At 39.8% G+C, this 24540-nt stretch overlaps 2 protein-coding genes across 6 annotated transcripts in view; one reads left to right on the forward strand and one right to left on the reverse strand.

The window, feature by feature from the left end:
* The window catches only part of UHRF2 (ubiquitin like with PHD and ring finger domains 2), an 86427-nt gene extending 79167 nt beyond the window's left edge, over positions 1-7260 (forward strand). Inside the window, exons 11-16 of one of the 5 annotated variants that reach the window (XM_086771013.1) lie at positions 221-383; positions 950-1087; positions 1912-2035; positions 2432-2604; positions 4504-4602; positions 6144-7260. In XM_086771013.1, coding sequence (XP_086627139.1) covers positions 221-383; positions 950-1087; positions 1912-2035; positions 2432-2604; positions 4504-4602; positions 6144-6290 — 844 coding nt within the window. In that variant the 3' untranslated portion in view covers positions 6291-7260. The remainder of the gene's footprint in view (positions 1-220; positions 384-949; positions 1088-1911; positions 2036-2431; positions 2605-4503; positions 4603-6143) is intronic. The other 4 variants (XM_086771015.1, XM_086771014.1, XM_086771016.1 and 1 more) reach the window with 4 other exon arrangements.
* Positions 7261-9796: 2536 nt separating this feature from the next.
* Positions 9797-24540, reverse strand: part of GLDC (glycine decarboxylase) — a 43813-nt gene continuing 29069 nt past the window's right edge. Inside the window, exons 16-25 of the mRNA XM_086771083.1 lie at positions 24153-24228; positions 18719-18844; positions 17675-17824; positions 17121-17233; positions 16356-16497; positions 14586-14697; positions 13265-13360; positions 12199-12371; positions 11435-11515; positions 9797-10432 (exon numbers count right to left, since the gene is read on the reverse strand). Of these exons, the coding sequence (XP_086627209.1) occupies positions 10289-10432; positions 11435-11515; positions 12199-12371; positions 13265-13360; positions 14586-14697; positions 16356-16497; positions 17121-17233; positions 17675-17824; positions 18719-18844; positions 24153-24228 (1213 nt within the window). The 3' untranslated portion in view covers positions 9797-10288. The remainder of the gene's footprint in view (positions 10433-11434; positions 11516-12198; positions 12372-13264; positions 13361-14585; positions 14698-16355; positions 16498-17120; positions 17234-17674; positions 17825-18718; positions 18845-24152; positions 24229-24540) is intronic.

The following is a 24540-nucleotide window of genomic DNA, read 5'->3' on the forward strand; positions in this document are numbered from 1 at the left end:
TTCCCGTTTTTTTTTCTTACCTTATGTGGTAGCATGGATCTCATTGCTTCCATCAGTTCTGCAGTTTGTTAAAGACTATACTGAAAAGTAGTATGCTGCTTCATAAAGCATAACTAAACAAGAGAAATAAGATATTACTTAATTAATTAATCTTAATTAATTCTCAAAAATCTGTTGCATGAAACAATCTAGTTTATGAAGATTTTAAATGTCTTTCTAGGGCATTGGCCCTTAACTGTGATGCCCCACTGGATGACAAAAATGGAGCAGAGTCTAAGAACTGGAGAGCTGGTAAGCCAGTCAGAGTAGTGCGCAGTTCAAAAGGACGGCGGATCAGCAAATATGCCCCAGAGGAAGGCAACAGATACGATGGCATTTACAAGGTATTCTGATTTCTACCAAGTGCAACATAACATTTTTCTTCAGCTGTTTCAAAAAGTCTAATATGTGTTACATTGCAAATTCTTCATTATGACTTAAATAATTCTTTTTTGTCCATGATAGCTTTTTAGCCCTAAGCTAAGGCTAAAAACTGAAAGAACTGAAAGACTAAAAAGAACTGCAGAGAACTGAAATGAAATTATTCAAAGCAATGATAACAGAACATAATCCATAATAGGATATATAAAGTTGAACATGTAAGCTACTTTATACGTGCTTAGTGACTCATACTCATCCCTGGAAATCGATTTATTTCTTCACTTCTTCCAACTATATTCTAGCTTTTTGTGCGTTTAATGGCTTCTCAGCATCTGAAATAAAGGTGTATGCCTCTTAAGAGCGCTGTATTTATCAAAAATACAGAAAAATTGCACCTGAAGGAATAGCTGCTGTATAATAGTAATGTAAAATTTGTTGTTCTCATTTCTTCTTGAACAGTTAAGTATGACTATATGCATGTGTTTGGCTTGGGGTAAAATAATGGCAGTAATTTAATATTGTTCTTTAGGTCGTGAAATATTGGCCAGAAATTGGAAAATGTGGATTTTTAGTTTGGCGCTATCTTCTGAGGAGAGATGATGTTGAGCCTGCACCTTGGACTTCAGAAGGAATGGAGCGGTCAAAGAAACTGGGTCTGAGCGTACAGGTTTGAATCAGGACTTGTGGAGTTGTTTTTATTCTCGTTTCCAGTAAATGAATTCCAGAAATAGAAATCAGTTAAATTAAAGCTCCATTTTTTTTTCTTGTACTTCACTGTGGCAGGATTTAATGCCAAAAAACCACTACAGATATTCTGCAGACTGAAAGAATCCTGTAATAGTGACACAGCAGAAGGACCATTGAATGACGCTTTCTGCCTTGGCAGTGAGTTGCTTTGCAGATACGGATTGGAAGTCTAAGAGTTTGAATCCAGTTTTGTGATCCTTAGGCTGGAAAGAATTTCTACAAGCAACTGTTGTTGTAGCTGAGTCTGTCTGAAGAAACTGAAAAAACCTGTACCTTTTAATGTATTTTTCTCTCCATGTGACTGAGGAGTTCGCATGGATAGTGTATTTCAGACACAGAACTAAACTGACCCATGAGGACTTGGGCATTGTAGAATCCATCAAATTTAGAAAGAAATAACATACTGTTTCTTTTCTCAGCAAGGCAATGGTATATCATACAGCGTGCCATCATCTTCAGTGTTGCCTAACTGATTTGTGTAGTTGGAAGGGCATAGATACAGATATTGGGCTATTTTGAATACAGTCCAGTCTGGATTAGTTTCTTTGAGCTGACTACACTTTCTTAATAACAAATACTAATTTAAATGTTTTCTCCATCATGTAGGGTTTTTAAAATTATTTTGTAGCTATTTCAATATGTAGTCACAAGGTTTTAAAGCCTTTCAGAAATTAGTCCTGTTGGTATTTGGGAATTCCTGTATGCCAGTGAGTTTTGTTTTAAATCTATGTTTTTTTATTTTAGTATCCAGAAGGTTATTTGGAAGCCATGGCTAGTAAGGAGAAGAAAGATAAGGTTAAAAAGCAAACTGTCAAACAGGAGCCAGCCAGCCAGAGTAACGGAAACCAGAAAAGGACAATTGATGATGGTATTTCTTTTTACTTTTTTAGCGTTCATCTGCAAAGTCTGTCATGTTATGTTTATTAAGCCAGTAGCAGGAAAACTGTGTAAGTGTAAAGTTACTTGGAATATTTATGTAAATTGATAAGTACATGCTCTGTAATTAAGTAGTAGTGTAGGGATCTTTCCCTATTTACTGCTCTTATGGCTTTTATTCTTAAGCTCTGTAGAAAAATGAACAGTCTTCTGTGCAAGTGTGTGTAGCAGTCCAAAACAATGCTGAACAGTATGAGGTGGAGTAGGGATTTGATTCTGCATTTCATTAGTGTTACCCATGTTTTAGCCTTCTAGAAACAGTTTTGTCTTCCCCTTTTATTAGTTCAGACTAACTGTTGTCACTGCATCTGATGGTCATAATCTTAAGCAGGTGTAGAGGAACCTACAAATACACCCAAAGCCATGAGGATGGGAGATGGAGGGAAAGGAGAGGCTTTCCAGCTGACCCAAGAGCAGCAATGGCTGATTAGAGAAGACTGTATGAACCAGAAACTGTGGGATGAAGTCCTTGCTTCTCTTAAGGAAGGACCAGTATGTTTGGTGCATGCATCATTTTTAACGTTTACCTTTTCTTTAGACTGTAGGGAGACATCTTGAGTCTCTCTTAAAACTTAATTTGTTTGTTGAACTTTTGCTGAATACAGAATGTGTCTAGCATTATTTTTATTTGTAAGACTTCGATTTCAAGACAATAGTCCTCACTTGTACAATTTGCTGTTTATGGCTCAGTTTGCACCTGCATTATAGACATCACTTCTTGCTCAAAAAAACATCTTGAAGTTAGAAGTGGCTTTTTTTCCTTTTCATTTTTGAAAAGAGCATGTTTTCTCTGAAACTGTAAATTTATTTTTGTGCTGTGCTAATGTGAGAGATCAGACTTGATCATGATGGTTCTAGTCACTACTTTTTGTTTAGACAGAAAATGATTTTATGCCAGAAAATACAGCTTGCTTGCTTTGTTTAAGAAGGCAGAAGTACCGTCATCTCCAAATGTAGGTATGAAATGAAAATATTTTCATCCAAATCTAGGTTATCCTACTCTGTAGAGAGCGAACCTTAAGTAAGAGAGAAAATACTTTCCTCCTCTCCTAAATGTCAAGAAAATAGCAAGAAGATCTCAAGACTGAGGAGACTGTAGACACTAGTATAAAAAAAAAAGTCCACAAAAAGTGTGTCTCTTGAAATACTGTGTCTTTCAGTGATAATTAGTCTTACCAATGTCAAGTTCGTAGTTCTGTTAGCTGTTTTGCAGAAGAAATGAAGGCACTGAGAAGTTAAAAAACTTGATAAAACTCAACTCAGTGAAAACCAAACCATTGGTTGGAAAATGGATCTCTAATAATGCACATACGTAATTAGTTTATCTGAGAATTAACAGTGGCTATTTATGGTGCTTTTGTAACCGAAAAAGCATCTATTACTCTGTATTAGCTGCGAAGGAACTGACAGTGTAAAGTTATTTGCTGTTATTTGTCTTCTATCCAGTGTCTGTAATGACAAGCAGGAATGTCAGCTCTTAAAATTGTGCATGATGTCAGGAAATAGAGATATGTGTTCGGAAAAAGGAGAACACAGTAATATAAAAGCCGTGGAGTTACTGAGAAGTCTTTTTTTCTACAAATTCCTGCTTATAATTTTGGCTAAGATTTCTATTCAGTTGCCACTAAAAGCAATGGGAATCAGTGGTAGCCTTGGGTTACTGCTATGAAAATGTAAATCTTTCTGCTTGAAACTACTGCCTTCCCTTTTAACTAAATAAAATGTGGTTTAAAGTGAATCTGGTATTTTACAAATTACTACAAAGAACTGTATTTTGATCGCATATAGATCTGCATTTTTTTCCTATACTCAAGCTTGTATTTTAGAGATATTTGGAAATCAGTGACATGCCAGAGGTAAGAATGCTTGTGTGTATAAAACACCTGATACAAATGGTTTTTGAGATTCCTCAGAGGTGCCCTGAGAAGATTTTAAAAAAAGGGAGGTTGATTTACAGACTGCAGAGAATTTGGCCTGAGGAGAGAAGAAGCCATTAAGCTAGCACAGGAGAAAATGCAGAAGTGGCTTTCTTAGCAGAAAAAGTTCCCTTGGCAAAGAAGCAGAGATCTTTTAGGGACATGCACATTTCTAGCAGCAGTTACTAAACACAATTACTAAATTTTCTGACTTATGCTAAGAATCAGGCGTAAGGAGCCCTCTGATCTGTTTCATTTTGTTTATAACAACACTCACACAAACAAGAAAATAATCTTTAAAACATTAGTTCTCTGATTTCTGGAAGAGCAGGGAAATTAAGCAGTTATGGACCTGCTTCCTGATTACTTTTAGAAAGCTGCACTCACTTAAGAACTTCTTGAAGTTCATAAACTTTGTGTAGTAAGTGGCATTTATGAGAACTGTTATAGAGTTTGTCTTTTTTATTCCTTTGCCCTGCACTAGAATTTTCTGAAGAAACTGGAACAATCCTTTATGTGTGTCTGCTGCCAGGAGCTGGTTTACCAGCCAGTGACAACAGAGTGCCTCCACAACGTCTGTAAAGTAAGAATAAACTCCTTCTTGATCTGGGCTGTTTTCTTGGCTCTGAGACACCAGTCAGCAAAGCAATATGTATTTTAGAAATATAATAATTATTGCCTAACATTCTGAGCAAAAACATGCAACAAGTTTGCATTCAGTGACAGCTGTGTAACCTTAATTTTATGTAAAAAAGGGTGGAAGTATGTTCAGTATAGTTCCTGATAGACACAATGAGTGAGGTTTACCATTAGTGTCATTCCTTTGTGATCAGTGGAGGTACACTAGGAATTGGTTTTGTCCAGGAGCTAGATGTTGATACAGTAATAATAATTTAATTTTACACAGTTAAGGACAAACTAGGTTTTATAATTGTGTAGCACTCTCATTAAGAGTTGTTGAAAGGATGCAGAATAAATACAAGAAAATTATTTGGGCTTATTCAGAGTAAGTTATCTTGTTATTCTTGGCATTGTTTGTGTTTGGTAGAAGGGCCACAGAACTCAATTTGTAACTCTTGTTAAATCTTGATCAGATGGGTACAATGTAAGGAGTTTGGAATCCAGTTTGTACTAGGGTTGATTTTTGTATCATGGGTTTGTATAGAATCATGTGCTGAATTGTCCGTATTTGAACTGTGCCTGCCATATCTTGTATTTCTGCCTAAGAGGACTCAGACTATTAGCATTCTGATACAATATCTGATAATGCGAGTTTGCTGTTCGGGAAGGTACGTATCACTCCAGTAAAAATCACTGTTGTTGTGGATGACCCGCATAGAATGGTTAAGGCTCTGTAAATAACATAAACAGTATTATGAAGAGGTTAATATTTAGAATTACGGAAATTGGAAAATGATGGAGAAAGCTGAATGGCAACCAACTCAGAAAGCAGAGAATGTGAAGATGTCAGTAAATATTTGTGAATACAAAATAACATCTACTTAAAGTTGTAAGGAATGGTTTGATAGTAAGCTGCTGTTGCTGTTTGGGTGCAGATCTGCCCTGACAAATTTCTGATACTTGGCTCAAGTGCTTGGGCTGTCTGAGCCTGTGGTAACACAGTGAGGAGGGCCGCACTGGTGCTGATGTGTTAGAGATTGTATTGTTGTATGTATGTCTTTAAGGCTTAACTGAATCTCGTGTGATGTGGTAGATGGAGATTGTTACATAAACAATATACGTCGTATAATCACCATCCTCTTGGAATGAAGGTCTGGAAAACCATAGCAATCTAACCAGGAAGCGAGAAGGAAGCTGGAGACGTGGCTGTGATTCACGGAAAGGCAGTGGTGGAGGTGAAGGGGAGATCTCATTAGCGATTTGTTTTAATTCCTTCCAAGCTCAATGTTTCACATCCCAGCCTAGAGCAGAGTTCCTTTGTTAGGACATTTTAGTCATAGAGGCAGGGGTAGGTGCCAGAGGGCTTGGTAATGACTTCCTTTTTTGTAGTAGTACAGCAGATTGCATCTTTGGTTTATAGTGATTCCTTAGTTTTTTGCTGGTTAAGCTGTCAGTCTAAAACGAAGTTCTCACAGTTTCCTTCTCTGTCTTTGTGTGTCCTAGAGTTGTTTACAGCGTTCCTTCAGAGCTGAAGTCTTCACCTGCCCTGCCTGCCGCTATGACCTGGGAAAGGGCTACACCATGGTTCCCAACAAGATACTGCAGACATTACTGGACCAGTTCTTCCCTGGTTACAGTAAAGGACGATGATGTGCTCAGATCCTTCCGTACTTCTCCCAGTGACTTTATAGACAGTAAAGGAGAATAAACATGGGAAATTCAACAGTGGACCAGCCAGCTTGATGGGACTCAATATATTGTCACATTTTGAAGCAGCTAACCCTCTTCCCTCACAGCCATCTTTTTGGTGTAGCGAGAACTCCAATTCTCAGCTGTCTTTTAACATCAAGGGTAGTTTTGGCCAGTTAACAAATAGTTTTTAAAGAAAAAAAAAAAAAAAAAAAAAGAAAAGCCTCAGCTCTTACTGGCCTAGCTGATGCTTGATTTATGGTTTGTTTTTTTTGTAACTACCTCAGGACAGAGGAAAATAAATTATGGGGATGAAAAAAGTTAGTGAAGTTTTAGCTACACACTGCCTCCTGAATATTAGTTGTGCCTGGTCCATGTGGTTTGATTTACAAAAGAAAACCCAAACCAAAACAAAAACCCACAAAAAACAGCAAAAAAAAAACCCCAGAAACAGCACTTAAGCCAGCTGGATTAAAGAACAGCAAATTCTGTGGTGTGCATAATCCTTTTTTGTCTTTTTCTTCCATTATGCTGTATTTTTTTGCAAGAACAGGCTGATTTTTAGTCTATTTTTGTGAGCTTCATTGTGCTTTTCTTGTATCTTATGCAAGTTGACTACTAATGACTAATGAGAACAATATGAATGCATTGTTGCTGCATTAGTGTAAAGTGATCTGTGTTTTTTGCACTTAAAGAGGGTATTCAAGACACTCTAGTTGTGTAAAAAATATTTCATATAAAAAAGCCACTTCTGTATTAGTTAAACTGTATGCTTTTAGTAGGTCTTGTATCAGTGGCAATACATCTACACGGCATTGAAGGCAGTGCTAGCTTGGAGAGGGTTCAAATCGCTTCATATTGTGATCTGAAATTTTATATACAATATATCCCCCCCAAATATACCTTATTAAATATTTTATGATTCAGAAAAGTTGCTAATTTTGTTTTTACTATTATCCGCTTATTTAAATTGTAACATTTTTATAGAAATTTTTTTTTTCAGAATACTAAATGCTTTTGTTAGTGGTGGTCTTATTTTTCAGACATGAGGCTTTATGTTCTTTAACTCATTGAGGAATTCCTTAACTCATTTCTCAATGAAAAAAACATTGTTAATTAAGATTAAAAAACCTAACCTGACATCAATACCCATGAGCTCAAACATACTCTATGTTGTCATGTAGCTACTCTGGTCTCTGCTGAGCATTTGACGGAAGCTTCTTAGTACTCAGTCCAGGTACCGGTGTCAGAGGGAGCCCTTCCTGCCCCGTTAGCACTGGTGGTGAATGCTGCCAGAGCCAGCCCGGTGGAGCCAGGAGCTGTGGGTGCGGTGCACAGCCATCCGTCAGAGATTCCCACCGTGGGCATGGGGCTGCACTGACAGCCTTTAGCCTGTGAAGCAGGCATAGTTAGAAGTATATATGGAAGTATATATGTCGTTCTCGGTAATTCAAGATCTTGCCCTTATTCTGGTGTGGGAATGAACTGGCCATTGAGATGCACATGGCAGTGCTCTTTTTTTTGTGGCTGGAAGTTCACTTGATGACTTACTCATTTCATCCGAAATAAGTAACTTCTCTCTTTCCCCAGTTTCCCCCTCATTCTGCTCAGGATTTCATTTGCATCCAAAATACATAATGCTGGTGCTCTCTCTATAGTCATATATCAGAAAACCAAGTGTTGCTAAACAGTTTTGAAAGATGTAACTCCTCAGCTTTTTCTGTGCTTACTACAGTGAGGGTTCAGCCTTTGTTCAGTAGGTGAATCGGTGTTAGTGCTAAGCATACAGTTTAAAAGGGCTGTCGATGGATTCTTATATTCTGCTGAACTTCTTTGTTTCACAAAATGGTAGCTTAGCATTTTATGGGGAAAACCTTTGTAACAGTCATTGCGTCTGTGCAGTAAGCACATAAGCTTTGTTGCTTTTTACTTGATAGCTGAGTGCTATGAAGTATTTTATACCTTTTGATGCTTTTTTCCATTTGTTAGCTTTTACCAATTAATTGATGAGATAGATAAATTTGTAGGTTTGAGGTCAAGAATGGGAAGTTCTCTGCTTAATACAAAACTATGTAAACCAATTTTTAATACATCTTTTCATACACAATCAAGCAACATGAAACTACCTTTGACAAACCTTTGACAAACATTAAAGTAGCCTGACAAGACTTTGTGGAGTGAGATTGGCAATGCAGAAAGACTGTCCTTTCCTTTCCAACTACAAGTTGGTAGTGTTTTTTCACAATTTTTTACACCCTTAGCGTTATATCAGTAGCTACTGAAAGGCTCCCTTTTCAATAGTAAATTCTTGAGTATAAAATTCTAAATACATAGTGAAAAAAATGAGATGTTTTAGAACCCAGGTGTAGCTTTTCATATCAAACCCTATATGTGGCCTAGCCTTCCTTTAATGAAAGCAATTTCTGTCTGCAGTCTCTTTGTGTAATTAAAGCCCCCATTGAAGTCTAAAGGTAGGTAATGCAAAAGTTGCAGTCCTGAAACTTCCACTATAATGGACACAAAAGTACGGTACTTAAAATAGCGCTGTGAACAGTAGCCTCATTTGTGTCACTTCAGAGAAAGCTCCAGGCATGAGTATGCATGTAGACCTTCAAGAAGAGGTGGAGTAGTTACTGGTTGTAAGGTGCAAAACTGTAAGGTCCTTTTCCTGGTCTGAGTGTTACCCCAGTGCTTGCTTCCTCGTTCACCAAAACCCTGCTTCATGTGGCTGAATGAGTTTATCTCTACAGGGGCGCTCACTTGCATCAGACACAAATGAATCTGCACAGACCTGCTCTCGGGTTTCTTTCAGGTGTGCTTGTAACACATACGGTCTGTCTGTGTAACTTGTGACGGGATTGGGTTTCTACAAATTTGACTGGGAACAGATTAGAAGAGGCTTCTGTTTAAGGTCTGTATTCTGGCTACGGAGCAATTGGATATGGCACTGTGCGTGACAGCAGGGCTCTGGTCTCAGGGTGCTGTCGCTATTTGTTGAGGGCCAGAGCTAAAGCTGTGAATCATTACACCAGCTGTAGACGTCCATGATAAAGCACAGTAGGTCGAGTGTACTGTACAAACCAAAGCTAGTATACAAAATAAAGAGATCTGAGAAATGGTGGAAGGAGAGTATTTTGTTAGACGAGATCTAACTCATCCTAAGCAGTTCACAGGCTGTTAGAAAAGGTGTTTCACCAGAATAAGAGAAGAAGATTAGATGGAACTACAAGGAAAAACTGATGTAGAAAAAAGTTGAGTTTGTTACTGCTCAGTAAAACTGATCATTCTAGCTCATTTTAAAAAATCACAGATTTATTTCAATGTTAATCTCTGCCAGTATTTTGCTTTGTATAGAAGCTGTTACCTGCTGCGGCAATTCTGAAAAATCAGAACTTAAGCTTCAAAATGTCATCCTGCTCTGCTGGATAAATCCAGCTGAAAAGTTAAAATCCAGAACATGACAACACTTAAAATTCTGACCAATTTTATTAGAGTACTAACATCAGTAGGTAAAAAAAACAAAATGAAATATTAACACTAGCAATACTGGTGGTAATACGTGAAGTAAATTAAACTATATACTTCGTCTTTTTTTACAAAATATAAACAATTACTCCTGCAGTTATTATTCATTACTACTGCCTTATGCATCTGCATATTTTCTACTTTTTTAAACCATCTCTTCCATACTACTTTGCAAATCAGGTATTATTTGTTAAAACTTTAGTACAAAACAGACAAAATGCTGAATCAAGGCAACTTCAACATCAACTGCTGTGTAACCATTACATTTTGTTTACACCTAACATATTGATTGTATTTACATTTTAACTAAGCAGTGATTCAATTAACAAAGATGATGATTATCCAAAATATACACGGTATATAAATCCCCTATCAGGTCTGGGAGGAAAAGGCCATCCTGATGGACTCAGAAATCCAGGCAGCTGGAAGCAGCCTTATGAAGATGCTCTCTTCTGTTCAGAAAAGGGAGATTCGTAGGCTTCCATTGGTGGGCAGGTACAAACCAGATGTTGATCCCCATATATGTCATCAATGCGAGCAATTGTGGGCCAAAACTTGCTTTCAGGCTTCACAAATGGCTAAGTACAGAATTAAAAACAACTATTTTAATATTTCTACCAAGCAAATCTACATAATTGTAATAGACATTAGAAGTTTTAAGACTGGCAAACGCTGGAAAAATGGATTTTTTTAAGTGAAGTCATACTTCAAATCTATTTTCAGTCCCTGAAAGTTAGCAAGCATGTATAAAAAAGTTGATAATCAAAAGAATATTTAGATTCTTCAAAAAAAAGTGTAACTATGTCCTCTACAAATGCCTGCAAAGAAGCATTTATTCATGGGATAAAAGAGAACAGGCCCTTTGAATAATTGGCTTACGGCTAGGAACATTGGAAAAGTGGAGGAGACTACAGAGTCCTGTGCTGTTCAATAGTTATAACATAATACATAAAACAAGGTGGCAAACTTCACAGGTGCAGTTAAATTCTTCCTCTTTGAAACTGTATGCAGGAATAAAATAGATGCAATTCAGTTTTAGGTGAGAAAAGTTACAGATATATTTAGCTGTTCAGATTGTGGAAGCAATTTTATGTAGTGCTCTTAAGAGGTCTGATATATCCAGCTCCAATTTGACCTTTATTTGTAGCAGACTCACACTGGGGTGGCCTGACCCGTGCTGACTGCATCTTTGTCAAACCCTCATCCAAGTTATTTAGAGCAGAGCTTTGAACATCAGGACGTGCGACTCTGTTCTGGGAGCCCCTGCTGCGGTATGTCAGAACTGAACGGGCTGTTTCCAACAGGAATATCCAGAGTTGAAGTACTGAGATTTAGAAAGCCAAATTTGCACTTCATGTGTGGAAAGTTTTTTCTTTTTAAGATCTTTTTTTCCGTGTTTTGAAAAACAAAACTAATGGAACTACTGTAGAGCTCACACATGTAAAAACTGAGCTACAGTAAGAAGGGCTCTAAAGTTTTTATTCTTACCAGACTACTTCATCCCCAACTGACCAGAAAACCACAGAGCAGAAAGCACATTTATGTATTACCACACCACGAGGATCCAATTATTTACTCACCAGTGGGAATGCTGCCACTTCTCTGGAATAAGGACGATCCCACTTTGAAGAAGTGACACAGTTCAGAGTATGTGGTGACATCTACAAGCAAAAAGGCATATTTAGGACATTACATACTGAATGCAGTTGAACATATCAGTGTGAAGCCTCCTTCAAGTTCACATTACTACATACAAATAATTACTGCCTAGAGCGTCTGTCAAGAATACAATTTATTCTGGGGAAAAAAAAAGGCAGATTTAAAACAGGAAGCAAGTCAGTATCCAGATTTTTTTCAGTTTGCCTCAAGATACTATCCAAGGTTTGAATATGCTTCCAGCTTTTCACTAAATCCCCTTGGTATTTAAAAAGTCAGTACAGCATTACAAGAGTTGAATAGAACTTGGGCCTATAGAAATTTTGTCCTGCAGTTGCTAAAATAATTCATTCAATCTTTATTTTACTGTTAGTTCTAAGGTCATTCCACTTCCCTTCTTAAACCAGACAAATAATCATCTCTCCTTCGTTACTTTGAGATGGCCTCAAAAATTACAGATCATGTGCTTGTGTAAATAACTTTCTCTGCTTTGTCAGCAAAGACTTGACTTGAAAAAGTCAAAATTCAAATTTTGAAAAAGTTTAAGGTTTCTAAAAAAGTAAAATTTCAAGAAGCTGCACACAGTTATTGTCAAGAGCAGTGAAAAAACAGGAAGTGGGTTCATGTAATCAAATTACGTCTCAAGGGTTAAGCTGATGCTGGTAACTTGCTCTACATGCGATCTTACCTTTAGCGGGTTAATCTGGGGATCCATCCTGCCCTCCTCTATTTCAGCAATTTCCTGCCGAATACTGATCATTGCATCACAAAATCTGTCCAGCTCTGCCTTGTCTTCAGATTCTGTTGGTTCAATCATAAGCGTCCCTGCCACTGGCCAGGACATGGTTGGAGCATGAAAACCTGATAAAGAAAAAATCAGTCACTCACAATAGATTATCAGTTAATATATGCATTAGCTAGCAATTCATTCACAAATTCAACTCTTTCTATAATCTTTGTAGGACTGAACTCATTGATAGTGTTGGCAGTGTACTGTAGAGGTAGGACAGACTTTTAAACTATCTTAAACACTGAAGGACATTGCCATTGTATTATTTTCAATAGAGTTACACACTGATTTAATGAAACCCTCTTAAAACCTGCTCCTTTTTGCCTTGTTACTTTTCAGCCCGAAGTATATTGCTTCTTTCCCAGGTTATTTCTGTTTCTGCTTCTCACTTCAGGAGAAGTATTTTGTCACTTTACTTTCTAATGACAGGCTGAATGAAAAGTGAGACGAGTATAGATTTCTGCGCTGGTAAACAAGGTGAAAAGAAAAGATGGTCTCTTATGATTCCCTTCCTGCACTCAGGACCAAGCAGTTCAATGGGTCCTCTTGTCTGGCAGCCAAAGAGTAGCCTTGATCAGATTCTTCAGAGCATGTGTACAGAGGTGCCTAAACTGCATCAGGATGGAAATGTTGAAATCCTATTATCCTTTTTTTTTTTTTTTAATTTTATTAAGCTCTTGGTTCCAACCCACTTACTCCAATGGTTAAAGAGTCATGGAATTGCAAATTTGAAGCGGCAGTTTACAAAACTGAGGAGGTAGCAGCAGACTTGTAAGTAGCTACTACAATTCAATTGCTGTGAATCTCTCTCTTAGGCCTTGATGAACATGAGGAGACCTGAAATGATCATGACAGATTCACCATCCATAACCACTGGACTAGAATGTATCTGGCTCCCTTTAGAAGAGATGTAAGGAAATTCTTCAGTATGCTGCTATTTTTCAAAGAAAGATACTTGACTTACCATAATCCTGAAGTCTCTTAGCAAGATCTACAGCTTCAATGTTTGCTGTTTTTTTGAAAGGTCTCGTATCCAAAATGAATTCATGGGCTACATAACCTGTAAATGAAAATGTGTACACCATGTTTAGGTACTAGGAGAATAATGCAATCTACCAAGCAGTCTATTCTGATGGGTTTTGTAGAAAACATGGCAAAAAGACAAACTAAAAAAATATCCACTTGGGCAAAAACTCAAACCAGAGAAATTATCAGGTAAGAGAGACACAACTCAGTATTTGAAGACTGGCCCTCTGAGTCCCACATCATATTAAGAAGAGGCCTCATTTCCAAGATCAGAACTAGGAAAGGGTGGACAAAGTAGTTCCTATAATTTACAAGTACTCTGAAAAATAACTGGTTTTGTCAGTGGCCCAGTACCATCTGCGTCTTAGGCAACCTTGAATTAGCCACGTACAAGATAATCAATTTCATGTTATGCCACAGAAAAACTCAAATATGGTATTACAGAGAGGCTGAAGACACCTAAATTTATATACGTGATCCTGGAGAACCTTGTCCCATTTCATTGCGGAATCCTTCAAAATTTGCAACTTCCATTCACTTCATGAGGAAATAATACATTCTTTTAAAATGCAGCCTGCACGCTTAGCCAAGGTGTACTCCATTAAATATAAGACGTGTATTTTGAAGAGCATACATATTGCACTCAAATGTTCTCGGTGTCATTTAGCTTAAGCAAGCAAAGTTGCATTATCTGATAGTTACTATAGTGTAACAGATAATTCTTTCACTTCTTGTTACTTCTGTCCTGCTGCAAGACTGGAGAGTCATAGCAGGGGACTAGAATGTAGCTAAAATATGGGATTACTCTCCATCTCACAAAGGAGAATAAGGAGCGGAAATGAAAGAAATGGGGGCTTTTTTTTTTTTTCAGAGAAGGTGTGCAAGGGGAAGTACAGGTCCAAAAATTGCTTCCAGTTCTTAAATTGTTGTGCCATTGGCTATGGGAGATTTAGAGGTCTCAACTTCGGTGCTTCTCTTTTTTCTGCTCTTCATTAATCTGCTACTACACTTCCAGGAGATCAATCTGATGACAAGGTTTAATTACAAACAGGCATTTTTTCTTCTAAGTATCTCAGTTTCATTGCAATACCTCCAGAGAAGCAGTGTGGCAGGTTATTTCTCTCCTTGTCAACAACATCAAGAGAAGTCTGAGATGCAGCTGTCACATAGCATTAAAAACCAACCATATTGCAAGCCAACTTCTACACTAGGAAAAAAAAAGTAGCTTTGTAGAAGAAAACAAATTGTCGAATACTTGCCTCTTGCTCCTCTGAAAAGGATTTTGTAGTGCTTCTCCAGCCTCTTTGCCATGTAGTTTGCATTTAGTATAGCAATCTCAGAAGCGTGCTTCAGACCCTTCGCTCCCATTGTCTGAAAGAGGAATAACATGAAGAAACAGATTTACAAACACTCCCAGGCAAGCTAAGTGTGTTCTTGTACCGGCAAGCATGACAGACAAGAGCCCCTTAATGCACCTGGCTAGTTTTAAGGCAGTCACACTGCTACTACACTTTTCCACATTACATTCACAGAAGAACACTGGGTATTACTGGAGAGCAACTTTGGTATACGTAGCTTATGAGACTCCTAATTGTATAAAAGTTTTTGCTTAAAGTCAAGAAGTGAACGAGCCAAACCTTTCCTCAAACTGAGGAGATCTGAAGAGAACGGAAAAGTGAGCAGAACTCAAGAGCATCCTCAGCACACCTGTAAGAACTGCTCATGCTGCCTGTCACCATCCTTACCCCCAGGGAAAGAGCATCCAGAGAGCTGCTTGGAAAACTATGTCTGCTATCTATCCAGATTATCCCAGTAGCTCAAGCTCTGCTTGGCCGTGTCATGCCATGGATGACACTGTGCATTAACAAAGACCAGAGCCACATGAACACTGATGCATTTATTCCTCTGTTAAAGCACAGCAAAAGGACAGTGCTGGACTTGAGCTGTGGTTGAATTTCTTAACACTGCACTTAGAAGTTAAGTTGGCAAAGGAGAACAGCCTTTGAAGATAGCCGCTTTAGATGGGACAGCATAAACAGATGGCACTTTGCACTGTGAAGAATCAGCTTCCTTTAAAAATCTACTGCAGTTTAAATATTCTGTAATAGAAACCAGCTTACAGTCACAAGTGATTTTTACCCACAGCTGAAAAGCCACCATGGAGGTTCTTGCACCAGCTCAGATTTGCTCATTTCAGATTCTAGAAGAGCTGATTTCGTCGGGAGCAGAAGATTCCATGGTTAGAGTATCAAACTGGCTACACGGTACTCTGAATGCCACTGCCCTTACATTCATTCCAACTCTTTCTCTCACTGAAAGCTTTAAATGTTGCTCAGAGTCCCAGCACACCCTCTTCTCAAACAGAATTTGACTCTACACTCATCTGGGTTGGCTGAATGCTTCCATATACGTAACCAAATATTTGCAGGCTTATCACTAAATGACAAGGTGTTAAAAAAATTACATAGCTCATAAGCAGGTTGTTGCACATCCAAAGCCAAGTTCAGTTTTCAAATTCAGTAAAATCCCCTGGAATTCAAGTTCTTATTAAACAGATTTTGGAAAGTTAAGTGTTACATACAGGTCAAGTATAACAATACTGCAGCATACACTCAAAAATATTATTGGAAGAACAGTAATTACCAAGCAGCTTTTGAACATGAGAACTTGGATGTCAGAGACAGTGGATGAGGAAGCCTGATTGCAGCTTTCTGCCTTGTGTCCACTTGTCTCAAGAATTATTATAGAAAAAAGACAGAAGAATTAAGCAGGCTGCATAGACAGAGCAGTTGTCCTGCCACCTTTTCCTGTTGCAACAGATGGCAATAGGCTGTTGCATTGTCCCACCATAAAACAAGGAGGTTCAAAGTATATGAATAACCTATGGCTGTGCCGTAGGCTATGCATTTCAGTCTATGCAAACACCTTATAACGAATTGCTCTTAAACCTGTTCATGTGGTTCCAGTGGTCCTCAGACTTGCTGGAACAGAACCAGACCCTCAGCTGATACTCATAAGAGTCTACACACCTTGATGTACACCCAGGAAATTGGCAATATAGCGCTGGAACCCCAAGGTGCAGCACTGACAGTACCCAAAGGACATGCATCCTTATCCGGCTGTATTTTGATAACAGGGTGGGTAGGCAAGTATGGAGCCAAATGTTTCTTCCTAAAACAAAAACATTGATTTTAGAACTTAAATGTGTGTTCCTGTGTTACCATTTCTGGACAGTTTCAGTAGTAGCTTCTTTTCACCTTCCTTCCAAACACAGTTCTCCAGGAAGTTTGGTCTATGTCTTCTTCAACAGAAAGTTTCTTAACATAACAGGTGACAACGGAGGATGGCACTCAGTTTTCAACCTATCACAAGATATTCATGCAGCTATCCAAATCAAAATTATTTTTTTAAAAGAGTAAGCTTATTTTCTTTTAAGGGAGTATGATTGCCCTATAGGACAGATTCACATAGTTCATGTACCACTTCTGCGTTCTGGACTACATACAATATCAGCCCTCAAAGTCCACAGATCGTGTCTGCATTTACTCAAAAACCAGACTGCTGAGTGATGTCTACACATGACAAGGGACAACATGAAAGTTAGGGTTTGGGAATATGTGTGAACCTCACCGTTCATAAGATCAGCACATGACTATCCTGGAGAAGGACAAAACTTTACAAACAGCACACCTCTCCCATTCGTGGTTCTGTACTTAAGTGAACTGCCAACCAAGATTCACTAAGGGATTTTTTTTTTTTTTTTTAAAAGAAAAGGCTAATAAAGAGATACCCACACTCCAATCGGTCCCATTCCAGGTCCTCCTCCTCCATGGGGAATGCAAAAGGTTTTGTGAAGGTTTAAGTGAGAGACATCAGAACCGTAATCTCCAGGACGACACAGACCCACCTGTGAAAGGATTACTCTGTCTCTAAATATTCTTTACAGGCCACTTTAAGAACTATTACTTTGTTCAAGAAAAATAGGTTGAAAAAGATGTTACACGTTTTCCTGCTTTTCTTTAACGTGATGCATCATAAACAAGAATTGATGAAAACAATTTTTTGCTCTAGGAATTCTTATTCATGAATTGATTCGGCAGACTAACCCAATTTCAGTGAACAACTCATACATCTTACAACATATTTCAGGGCAAAATCAGATAGAAGAGAATTACTTTCACCATCTAATTTTTATTATTGTTCTTGGTAACGTCACTTCCTCCCCCAAATCCTGTGCCATCTTGTGAGGAAGCTGTGTTGTGGTCTGAACTGAGTACTGCTGCGCCATTTTTACTCAAAGGAAACGTATACTCCCAGTTAAAATAAATCTGCCTAGGAGGTTGTGTACCTGGGCATTCATATTTGCTCCATCAAGGTAAACCTGGCCTCCATGCTTGTGAATCAGGTCACACACATCTCCGATCTCCTCTTCGAACACACCGTTGGTGGACGGGTAGGTGATCATGATGGCTGCCAGGTTCTCTTTGTGCCTGTCCACCTGGGAGACAAGCACAAAGAGAGGGAAAGAGAAAAAAAAAGGTCACTGAGGCTCCTAAAGGTTCTTAAGAGAAGACTTTTACAAAAACATATAATTAAGGTCATCAAGTGTTTTACAAGTGAGAAGCAAGTCTATCAGCAGGTAGTCTAAGTCATTGACAGTCAGCAAAAGATATTGGGCTCTTTGCTTCAGCAATATCTATGGAAAAAAGAGTGTTTTCTCAATAAATCAGAACTATAAACTGGGGAAGAAGGCATGGTATTAAAAGATAATAGTCACATAATCTAATAGTCACTTCTGGGACCTTACGACAAGCCAAGTGGAACAGCTGGCCTTCAAGGTAATGTGATCTAATGACCACCCTCCTACTTTCAGCAGTACAATTCTGTAACTACCATAAAAGCCTGCTCAAATATGTATTTTCTGCTACTCCCTTGCATTCCCAAGATTCATTTGCAGCCAATCATCTACTCCAAAAAGTGAAAAAAGTTGCCTAGCAACACCTTCCTCAGCAGAGGTGGGCTTGAACTTCATTCAGCGAAGGCTGAAGTGCAGTTTTAAATGCTTCGCACTCATGAACTGGCTACATTCATTTCAAATACTGGATATAGACCAGAAAGGTCTGCTGTAAAAGAGCCTACTCTGTAGAAAGACTCTATGAGCCATTCCTGCACCAAAGATCCTCAAATTAAAGGAAATCTCACAATTGTCACATGGCTAATGTCTGAGTGAGCAAAAAAAAAAAGGAAAGGATTACTTATCCTTTGCAAGCGTGTATTCACTATTATTGCCCCATTTTCTCTCAAAGAAAAATCTGATTCAGCTGCCAACACTATTTTCTGTAGAGAAAAGGACTGTTCCTGCCTTGAAAATTGAAGATAATTAAATACTCACCATTGCTTTTAAATGGGAGATATCAATGCTCCCATTTTTATCCACTTCAATTGCCTGAATCTTCATCCCTGCCATTTGTGCACTTGCTGGATTTGTACCATGAGCAGATTTAGGAATAAGGCAAACCTTAGAAGGGAAAAAAAAAGCAGAGGCTAAAGTATGACTAGTTAAAAAAACTTAAGGCATTATAGCCTACACTCAGCTATATCTCACTATCAAAGTTTTCAAAAGGGATCCTGAGAGCATGTTTACTGGCAGACTGGCACTTGTGCTGAAGGATATGACTCAATTTTCTTTAGAAAATCCATTCAAGTATCAGCATCTAAATACTTATTAGGAAAATAAAGTTTCATTTACTGCATGAATCATTTTTAGGGCCACAGTTCCAGAGTATTATCTCAGATATGCAGATTTAAAGTGCTTTCCTCTCACGTCTCCTTTTTTTAAAAAGACAAATTTTCTTTTACAGTAATCAGGTTCCACATGTACAATAACTTGAAAGGGAAAACTATCGAATTCCAACTTTTGTCTACATCTTCAGCTGACTTCCAAAGCATTTTCTTCTCCATTCTATTCAAAACAAATTTTTAGACTGAAGTATTTTGCCTATAGCTAAGAAGTTTCAGACAGCTATGTACATGCTCTATACAGTTCATTTAGAAAGAAAAAGGAGAAGTACTTTTACTTCAATCATAGAATCATAGAATGATTAGGGTTGGAAGGGACCTTTAAAGGTCATCTAGTCCAACCCCCCTGCAAGGAGCAGGGACATCTCCAACCAGATCAGGTTGCTCAGAGCCTTGTCCAAGCTGGCCTTGAATGTTTCCAGGGATGTGGCATCTACCACCTCCCTGGGGCAACTTGTTCCAGTGTTCTACAACCCTCATCGTAAAAATTTTTTTCCTTACATCTAGTCTGAATCTACCAGCCTCTATTTTAAAACCATTGCCCCTTGTCCTATCGCAACAGGCCCTGCTGAAGAGTTCCTCCCTGTCTTTCCTGTAGGACCCTTTTAGGCACTGAAAGACTGCTATAAGGCCTCCCTGAGAGGGAGACAAATAAATGCAGGTTCTTGTTACTGATCATTAGGAAAATGGAGCTCAGGATATTTCCAGACATTTGCTAGGGACTCCACCCCTTCTAAACACAATAAATACACCTTCTCTAAAAACAATCCTTTGCCTCTATGCAATGAGGATACTGAAACATTTTTCTATTACGATTCTCTTGGAAGGATAAATTTAACTAAGTTTATTAAGTCACTCAAACTTAGTTGCATTAAATGACTGACAGTAAGGCACTTTGTTTTAATGAGAAACCGCACGATGGTCACTACCTCATGTTCCACAGAGAAGCTGAGACGAACATTGATTATTTTAAAAGCTATTCTAAGGAATTGACACATCTGTCTCAGGACCTCGGTATTTGTCCTTCTTGCAGTGAACTCTCAATGTTTTCTTGTGCAGCTGTGCTGAAAGGAAACACAAGGATCCCTGCCTCACTGCTAAGAAGTCCTTTTAGCTGCACAGCAGAAACGTAAAGGGAGTCTAGACTGCCACCCAGTCTTTCTGGGTTGCATCTGCCACTGCTAGATACAGAAGTTCTTGATCAGAAGACAAGGCGGTCAGATGTGAGCTGTTAGTTAATGTCGAAAAAAGTTTCCACGAGAGGGCACCAAATCCAAATGAGGCTGACTGCAAGAAGCTTGCTATTCTGGTTTACTTACTTTCTCCAGCCCAGGAGAAAAGGTCACTTCAGTTGAAAGGTCAACATTTTCTGGACTTTCTTCCCTTTTTTTTCCCCCGCGTTTTCCAAGATTATCTTGATTTTACTCTAACATTTGAAATCTCTTAAGTGTGAGTAACTGCAAGCGGCCCACAAGCTCTGTCTATTTCTATGCAGTTCACCTCTGGGCATTTCTGAGCAGAGAAGGACCACAGACACTCACAGGACCCCACAGATCTTGCACAAAGTAAGAGAAACAGCAAAGCATATGTGGATAATCACAAGATAACCTATCACAAGATAATCTATTCTGTGATTCTACGGTAGCCGTCCAAGGAATAAAATTTCAACCTAATTTCACTTCCCACTGAGTAAAACTACTCACAAAACAGAGCTGGTAATTGTAAAGAGTGGCTCATCTCTAAGAAGTTTGAATGAGATGAAGAAAGGGATGATGAAAAGTGCTCTATTGTGGTACACTGTGTGGCCGCCTTTGACTCCCGTTCATATTGGAGTTATAGCTTCTCCCACACTGCAGCACTTAATGGTGGCATCACTCTGTTCAGGCTGCAATAGGATCTTCTGCCTTGTGCCCTGTTTGGCTCACTTCACCCTCCAACATAGGCAACTGTTGACATCCCTCCATCACTCCACAAATCCAGATGGGTCCAGCCCCCTCCTACGCTGATGGCATTATGCTACACTGTATACCAGTATCCACCAAAGCCTTATACCCCCATGAATTCAATGTGCCAGGCTGCTGAATCCATACAGTCCATTAAATTTTGTTATCTCCTTCCTCCGTCTAGCTAGAGGCAGGGACCCTTTACTCCTAGTTGCAGGATTCACTCTCTGACTCTTGTGGTGTCAGAACAGAAATCCCTTCACCAGACTCAGGAGGAGAGGCACTTTCAGCCTTTATTCTGTACCTGGAGCAGGTTGCCCAGAGAGGTGGTGGATGCCACATCCCTGGAAACATTCAAGGCCAGATTGGATGAGGCTCTGAGCAACCTGATCTGGTTGAAGATGTCCCTGCTCCTTGCAGAGGGGTTGGACTAGATGACCTTTGAAGGGCCCTTCCAACCCTAACCATTCTATGATTCTGTTCTATGACCTATGGGACTGCTGGTTGCTTTCCACTGTCTTGACAGCAACTGGTGCGGCAGCCTTCTTAACTGGTCCCTTCTTAGCAGCCGTCTTCTGCAGTTCAGGTACACAGGCTTCTAGCTTCCAGGTGAGTTCACTGTTCCACTTCCTCATGTCCTACTCAGCCATGCAGGAAGAACCAGAGGGTGCCATGTGTGCACCTGGGGTTCCCTTTCCCTCTGGCAGGAGGAAGCTGACTGCATAAGGCACCCCTGACAGCCAAGACACTGCCTGTGGGAATGAGAGGTGGAGGGATTCTCTTTCAAACACTCTAGAACCAGCATGACAGTCTCTCCACAGCTGGTATCTCAGGATGTGGCCAGGCCATCATCACCAGTGAGCTGGTGTACAACACTCATGCATTTTCCACAGACCTCCTCTACACGGCCTATGTGTACTGGATGTCATGTAGATCTGTGGAGACCTGTTTGTTGTCCAGATCACTGCAGACCACCTCCACCACTACTAGTTCTCTTAGATACTAAACACCTTCCTCAGCAGGGGTTCAATTGCCTCAGTAATTGACAAGATCACCCTTGAGAAGACACCTCACACTCAACAGGAATCATCTCCAGAGGCTGCAGATTGCCAACTCTGTTCTGATTTCTTTGTTGATTCCCTGGTCCCTAGCAAGGAATTTCAGCTGCTGGGCTTTCCTACCCTCAATTCCTGACTATCCCCTCCAGCATCTCAGCATTTGAGCAACCAGGCAGCAATATGCTTGCCTGGCTGACAGCTGTAATTTTTCTGCATATCTTGGAGCTTGGCATGGGGTGGTTTATGCCTCTTGGATGACTTCTATTGCCTTTTTCTTAGGTTTCCTTGCCAAAGGACTGGCCTCCTGATCAGACCCTTCCTCCTTTACTAATTGACAGTACAGTCCTGTTAACCTCCACTGCCAGTGCTTCCTTTTTACTACTGGAGCAATCATTGTAGTTGAGGTTTGGGTCCCTGTCTCAGCCATCATGTCCTTAGACACAGGTCCACTTTCCCCTGCTGCTGTGATGGTGCTAGATGGAGGCCCATTAGGCACAGGCCAAGCCCCAAAACAGTGCTAAGAGCTGCTGGGTCTCATTGGGGTAGGCAAGGTATCCTTCCAACAAGTAGTGGGCCAATTCAATGGGACTGCATGCCTGTTCAGGTACAAAATCTCAGGTTATAGGAGGTGATAAGAGCCCTAGGCACCTGCCCAGAACCTCCTACACACCCTGTCATCCAGAGATCAACTGCTTCAGGGCATGTTTCTCCGTCAGCTCAACAAGTTGTTGAGCTCTTACATCAGAACCAAAGCAGGTTCCACACACCCAACAACAAGGTAACAATGCCAGATAACAGGATCAAACATCTTACGTGAGGATGTACAAAAAACTCAGGAGCCCATGCAACAGAGCTGGACGCATCAACCCCAGAGGAGAAGAGGGAGGTGTAATCCCTTGTTCTCTCTGCAAGGTAGCTCATGCAGCACAGGAAAGGCATCACAGCCAGGGCCGTATGCCAGTCCAGGCATACGGCCATTGCTTTTATCAAAATGTTTCCAAGCACAGCAAAATACATTGATAAGTAGCACAAGCAAACAGCAAGAGCCAAAAGAAGCCATTAAAAAGCCTGAGACTCTAACACACAGTAAAGCAAGCAAGCTCTGTGACCTACAAAGGAGCCTGCTAATTAACAAATTAACATGCTCAGATCAAAAGTGTCATTTCCTCAAGCCCCATGCTGGGTGCTAAGAAGAACTCTGATGGGTTGACCCAGCCAACGGCCAAGCACCCACACAGCTGCTCACTCACTCCTGTCACCCATGGGACAAGGAGAGAACAGAAGTGAGGTAAGAAAACTGATGGATTGAGAGAATGACAGTTTAATAGGGAAAACAAAAGCCGCATGCACAAACAAAGCAAGAAGAGGAATTCATTCATTACTTCATGTCGTGGCAGATGTCCAGCCACTTCCTGGACAGCGTGGCCTCTGCACATGTAATGGTTGCTTGGGAAGAAAAATGCCATAACCATGACCTTCCCTGCTTTGTACTCCTTTCCCTCAGCTTTTACTGCTAAGCATACCATTATACAGCAAAAAACAACCCTTCGGTCAGTTGGTGTCAGCTGTCCTGGCTGTGTCTCTCCCAACTCTTGTCCACCCCCAGCCTACTACCCTGGGCGGCAGGGTAGGGCAGTTAGGGAAAGAGAGAAAGCCTTGACATTGTGTGAGCACTGTTTATCGATAGCCAAAACATCCCTGTGTTATCATCACTGTTTTAGCCACAAACCCAAAGCACAGCACCATACGGGCTGCTATGGAAAAAGTTTATTAACGCCATCCCAGCCAGGCCCAGCACTGCCACCCTCTGAGGCAGTCCCCTTTCCTCATGTGCACTGTCTGTAAAGTAAAGAAAGACTTAAGGCGGTACCCATGATCCATGAGGGAAGCAGGGAATACTGAAAGCTTGTCACAGATGAGGGTAACACAACTTAGTTTCTCTCTAGGTGAGTCCCAAGTGCTGAGTCAACTCTCCTTTCTCCACTTCCCACCCAAAGTTCCGCCCCACACGAGTGCTGACACTTACAGTTCTATGACGTTCTCCTTTTGCATTTAAATAAGCTTTGATTGCAGCCAAACCTGCATACTCCCCTTGGGCTCCACTGCAAGAGGAACACAAACCCTGTTACACAAGTACACAAACCAGAAAGTGCCAGCTCTCTGCTGAAACTTCAACATTGTCCAGTCCTAATCCTTCTCAATGGCTTTAGGCAAGTGTCACCCAAATTAAAAGAAGCATATCCAATGGATTAAATTATAAATGGACAAGCATTAATTAATAGCTCTTGCCTCTTTGGCAAGCAATAGATGAAAAAAGTTATGTTCTTACATTTAAATAATATATAAATATCTTATGTGCTTAAGCTATAGTACTAAATAATTTTGGTGACTGAGTTGATCCTGATTTCTGCATC

Source organism: Chlamydotis macqueenii, chromosome Z (genome assembly GCF_036417535.1).
Source record: "Chlamydotis macqueenii isolate bChlMac1 chromosome Z, bChlMac1.mat, whole genome shotgun sequence".
In the NCBI taxonomy this organism is placed as follows: Eukaryota; Metazoa; Chordata; class Aves; order Otidiformes; family Otididae; genus Chlamydotis; species Chlamydotis macqueenii.